This window comes from Arachis ipaensis, chromosome B4 (genome assembly GCF_059453495.1).
Source record: "Arachis ipaensis isolate K30076 ecotype BB chromosome B4, ASM5945349v1, whole genome shotgun sequence".
Lineage (NCBI taxonomy): Eukaryota > Viridiplantae > Streptophyta > Magnoliopsida > Fabales > Fabaceae > Arachis > Arachis ipaensis.
In genome coordinates this window covers 102,564,057-102,569,203 of record NC_142439.1, presented here as the reverse complement: position 1 = coordinate 102,569,203, position 5,147 = coordinate 102,564,057, and the positions used below count along the sequence as shown (strand labels likewise).

General features: G+C 41.3%; 1 protein-coding gene and 1 pseudogene across 1 annotated transcript; both read left to right on the top strand.

The window, feature by feature from the left end:
* The first annotated feature begins 267 nt into the window (after positions 1–267).
* LOC107636568 (uncharacterized) lies at positions 268–1,431 on the top strand (annotated as a pseudogene).
* A 165-nt stretch (positions 1,432–1,596) lies between these two features.
* LOC148568612 (uncharacterized) lies at positions 1,597–2,547 on the top strand. Its single transcript, XM_088484730.1, has 2 exons — positions 1,597–1,878; positions 2,062–2,547. Exons 1-2 carry the CDS (start codon positions 1,597–1,599, stop codon positions 2,545–2,547), a joined length of 768 nt encoding a protein of 255 aa, XP_088340856.1.
* The last annotated feature ends 2,600 nt before the right edge of the window (positions 2,548–5,147 follow it).

The window sequence follows — 5,147 nt, the reverse complement described above, 5'->3', positions numbered from 1 at the left end:
ATACTGACTTAAGCTTCGAAGTGCCTTTGCAGGTACACTCCTCCCTTGTTTCTTGCTCAAAGCTCTACGCAATTGGACACATCCTTGGAGTAAAGCTCAGGTTACCACAAAGCTCAAAGGTCGGCACTGAAGATAACAACTCGGCGTCGATTCTCAGAGATCGAGCTCTCCCTCCAGGTATCCATACAGCAACAATTGGCGCCCACCGTGGGGTCGAGAATATAATCCCTTCCATATATCATCGGCCTCAAGGTTCTCACCCGAGTCATGGCTGAACAACTTCCACCCACACCATCCGAACTCCTTTAGATGGTGACCGAGTTACGGCAAGCCAACTAGCACATGACCGAGGAGAACCAAAGAATGGAACAGCAAATTGCCAACTTGAATAACACCCAAACCGAAAACAACAATGATTGGCAAGAACGGACAAAGGAAGCCGAGCAGCAATCAGGGCCAACACACGTCTCTGACACTGCTCGACAGGAAGAGGAGCAACCCGAGCATAATGAGGAAGCTCGGCCAGACGACGAGGATGACAATCAGGAAAGCTCCCCTGGACCATTCACGACCGAGGTGATGAACTTCGTGCTACCCAGGAGGTTCACTCTGCCGACCACCCTAACTCCCTATGACGGGTTAGGTGATCCAAAGAAATACATCAAGAAGTTCACCTCTGTAATAATAGTAAACGGTGCATCTGATAAAGTTTTTTGTCGTTGTTTTCCATCTTACTTAGACGGTTCTGCACTTGATTGGTTTTATTCCTTGCATGCAGGTTCTATTTCTCGCTTTCGAGACCTATCAAAGCCCTTTGAAGAGCACTTTGCTGGATCGGCCATCTACCTACACGACTCTGATTACCTGAATACAATCAAGCAAGGCCAGCAAGAAAGCCTCAGGGACTACATAACGCGCTTCACAAAGATAGCCATGAGTATACCCGACCTCCACCCAGAGGTGGAACTGCACGCCATAAAAAGTGGACTGCGACCAGGAAAATTCCAGGAAACTATTGCCATAGCCAAACCTAAGACTATGGCCAAGTTTCGTCAAAAGGCTAAAGGTCAAATCGACATTGAGGAGCTTCGACAAGCTCGGAAAACAGAAAAGCCTCATTACAGAGACGACGACAGAACTCGAGACAAAAAGAAGAACTTCAAACTGACTTCACGATATGAATCCTACACTCAATTTAACACCAAGCGCAACGATATCATCAAGGAGATCTTGAATTCGAAGTTGATCAAACCGCCAAGAAAAGCCGGCAGTTACCCAGATTCAAAAGGAGCGGACAGATCAAAATATTGCTCTTTCCACCAAAAGCACGGACACACTACCGATGAGTGTGTCATCGCCAAAGACCTTCTGGAGCGACTAGCTCGGCAAGGCCACCTGGACAAATACATCGGCGGCCACATACAGCGATGAACAATCCCCTCTGGTGAACAAAACTCGGCGACACAGCATGGTCGAGATAAAGATCGGCCAGACACCGGCTATCCCGACCAACCAAGACGTATTATTAACTGTATTTTTGGAGGTTTTGCAGGTGGATGACCCACAAGCTCAGCAAGAAAGCAATCTTACCGAGCTATGCTTTCCATAGAAGCCAATCATACTCAACAACAGAAACTTCCACAGTTTCCGCAGATAACATTCCAGACAGCCGACCACAACACTAATGTGGCAAATCTAGACGATCCGGTTGTAATCTCCCTGCAGCTCAGAGATCTCCTAGTAAAAAAGGTGTTACTAGACCCAGGAAGCACTGCCGACGTTCTATTTTATTCCACATTCCAGAAAATGAAACTAAGCAGTAACATCCTCCAACCTTCAACTGGAGACCTGGTTGATTTCTCAAGTGAGAGAGTCCTGGTTATGGGCTCTGTGTGGTTACAAACCACACTCGGTGAGTTTTCCTAGTCAAAAACTTCAGATATTCAATACTTAGTGGTTGACTGTTTTAGTCCTTACAATTTAATACTTGGCTGACCTTTCTTAAATAGGTTCGGCACTATAGTATCTACAATTCATCTTTGTGTTAAGTTCCCTTTGCAGGATAACACAATCGCAACCGTTCACAGTGATGCCCGAGAAGCCAGGGAATGCTACAACAACAGTCTCAAAAGACCTAACTCAAACACAAAAGCCCATGTCCACAACATCGGCAGCCTGGATGACCTACCAGCTTTGGCCGATCTTGATCCTAGAGCAGGAACCCTCGAAAGACCAACCCCAATAGAAGATCTGCATAAAATCCATTTCACAGAGAGCACGGACAAATTCACATACGTCGACTCAACATTATCCTCAGAAGAGAAATCGTCCTTCCGAGCATTCTTACAGCGAAATGCCGACCTGTTTGCTTGGACCCCAGCTGATATGCCAGGCATCGATCCATCCATTATATCCCACAAGTTGGCATTAGACCCATCTGTCCGACCAGTAGCACAGAAAAAGAGAAACCTCGGCCATGACCAAAAACAAGCTTCCCTGGAAGAAACCAAGAAGCTCCTCAACGCGGGCTTCATCCAAGAAATTTGATTCACAACATGGCTGGCAAATGTCACCATGGTGAAAAAATATAACGGTAAATGGCGCATGTGTGTTGATTTCACCGATCTCAACAAAGCATACCCCAAAGATTCCTATCCTTTGCCCTCTATTGATTGCTTAGTTGATAACGCCTCTGGTTATGAAAAACTCAGCTTTATGGATGCATATTCTGGCTATAACCAGATCCAAATGCATCCATCCGATCAAAATAAGACAGCCTTTATTACTGAATACGGAAACTATTGTTATAAAGTCATGCCATTTGGCCTTAAGAATGCAGGTGCAATATATCAACGTCTAATGGACAAAGTCTTCGCCAAACAGATCGGCAGAAACATTGAGGTCTACGTTGATGACATGGTCACCAAGATAAAGATCGGCAACAATCACCTTGACGACCTCGCAGAAATCTTCGCTCAACTAAGAAAATACAACATGCGGTTAAATCCTAAGAAGTGCGCATTCGTCGTCCAGAGCGGCAAATTCCTCGGCTTCATGCTCACAAGCCGAGGCATCAAGGCAAATCTAGAAAAATGCCGACCTATTTTAGACATGACAAGCCCACAAACCATCAAAGAAGTCCAGTGATTAACAGGGAGACTTGTTGCACTCTCTAGATTTTTATCCAACCTAGCTTCTAAATCTTTATGTTTTTTCTGAACTTTAAAAAAGAAAAAAGCTTTCCAATGGACTGATGAATGTGAACAAGCATTCACAACTATCAAAGAAACTCTTTTAAAATCACCAATTTTACAAACCCCCCTCCAAGGGGGAACCATTATACTTATATTTATCTATCACTAACTGGGCTATAAGCTCTGCTCTTGTTGCAGAAAGGGAAAAGAAACAATTTCCGATCTATTTTACCAGCAAAACATTACAGAATGCCGAGCTTCGATATCCGAGCATTGAGAAGCTGGCCCTAGCCCATGTCTTCTCAGCCAGAAGACTCCGACCATATTTCCAGAGCCATGAAATCCATGTTTAGACAAATCATCCTTTACGACAAGTCCTTCAGAAACCTGAGCTGGCTGGCCAACTAGTAAAATGGTCGGATGATATATTGGAATTTGATATCAAGTACGAAGGCTGAACATCTATCAAGTCCCAATTCTCGGCCGACTTCATCGTCGAGTTCTCAGTAGCAGACACAACCGAAGACTACATCGAATGGTCTTTATACATTGATGGATCCTCCAACCCACAAGGATGTGGAGCATGTATCATACTTGATGATAGCCACGACAACATCATCGAATATTCCCTCAATTTTTCATTTAAATCAAGCAACAACCAAAGTGAGTATGAATCCCTAATTGCCGGCCTTAGACTCGCTGCCGACCTAAACATCACCAAACTTAAGGTATACTGCGACTCCTTACTCATCGTCCAGCAGGTAAACAACTTATACCAAGTAAAGGACCCTTTACTTTCTAAATACCTTGACATTGTACAAATATCGACCGTTACAAATATCAAGTCATAACTCGGCATTATGAATCATAACTCAGCAGAACGCATCATAATTCGGCGTTACGTTATTAATCGGCGTTACATTATTAATCGGCACCACATTATTAATCGGCGTTACAGTTGCTAATCGACAATTAACGTCATTAATCGGCAACTTACGTTATAATTCAACTTAACGGACTGCTTTCTAAAAAGTGAAACGTCCAACCTAACATTATTGCTCTTCAATACAGACAATAAAGCAGAAGCATAACCGACTAGTACATTTTCACCTACAAAATGTATGATCTCCTATCCAAAAGATACATTGAATTTTCAATACTGACTTAAGTTTCGGAATGCCTTTGCAGGTACACTCTCTCCTTGTTTCTTGCTCAAAGCTCTACGCGATTGGACACATCCTTGAAGTAAAGCTCAAGTTACCACAAAGCTCAAAGGTCGGCACCGAAGATAACAACTCGGCGTCGATTCCCAGAGATTGAACTCTCCCTCTAGGTATCCATATAAGAACACTTTTCTTTTTCCGTTTTCTACTAGTCATTCTACAAATATTCCATGTTGAATAAAAGTCTTTAAGAATAAAATTAAAAAATAAATTTACATAAAATAAAAATAATATGACCACTACAAAAAAGTTACTAGATACCATTGAATTTACTGGTGGATTTTTTAAAAAATTTGATAGTAATGTATTATTTATTAATAATTAAATTAATAACTACCGACAATAAACTTAAATTTTAATTTTTTTAAAAAAATATTAAAAATTTAATATATAATTTTAAATATTTAAATTCAATAATTTTTAAACTAACAAATAGAAATCATTCATCATCATCTTAGATGAACCCAATTCGATATAGATATCATCACTTTCCCTTGTTCAGATAAAATTTCATATTAATTTCTATTAGTTGATGCAGAAACAAATAAAAATCCATCCAGGCTTAGCATGAAAACTTCTAATTTCCCTAGTCATTAATTCAAAGTAATTCTTTTTGCCAAGATTGAAAATAGTGAACTTCCTCTAGCATAATCATCAAGTTAGTAAATCAAGTTCAAAGAAATTCAAGCTCTATCTTACGCAGTGTATTCTGAAAGGAACAAGACAAATT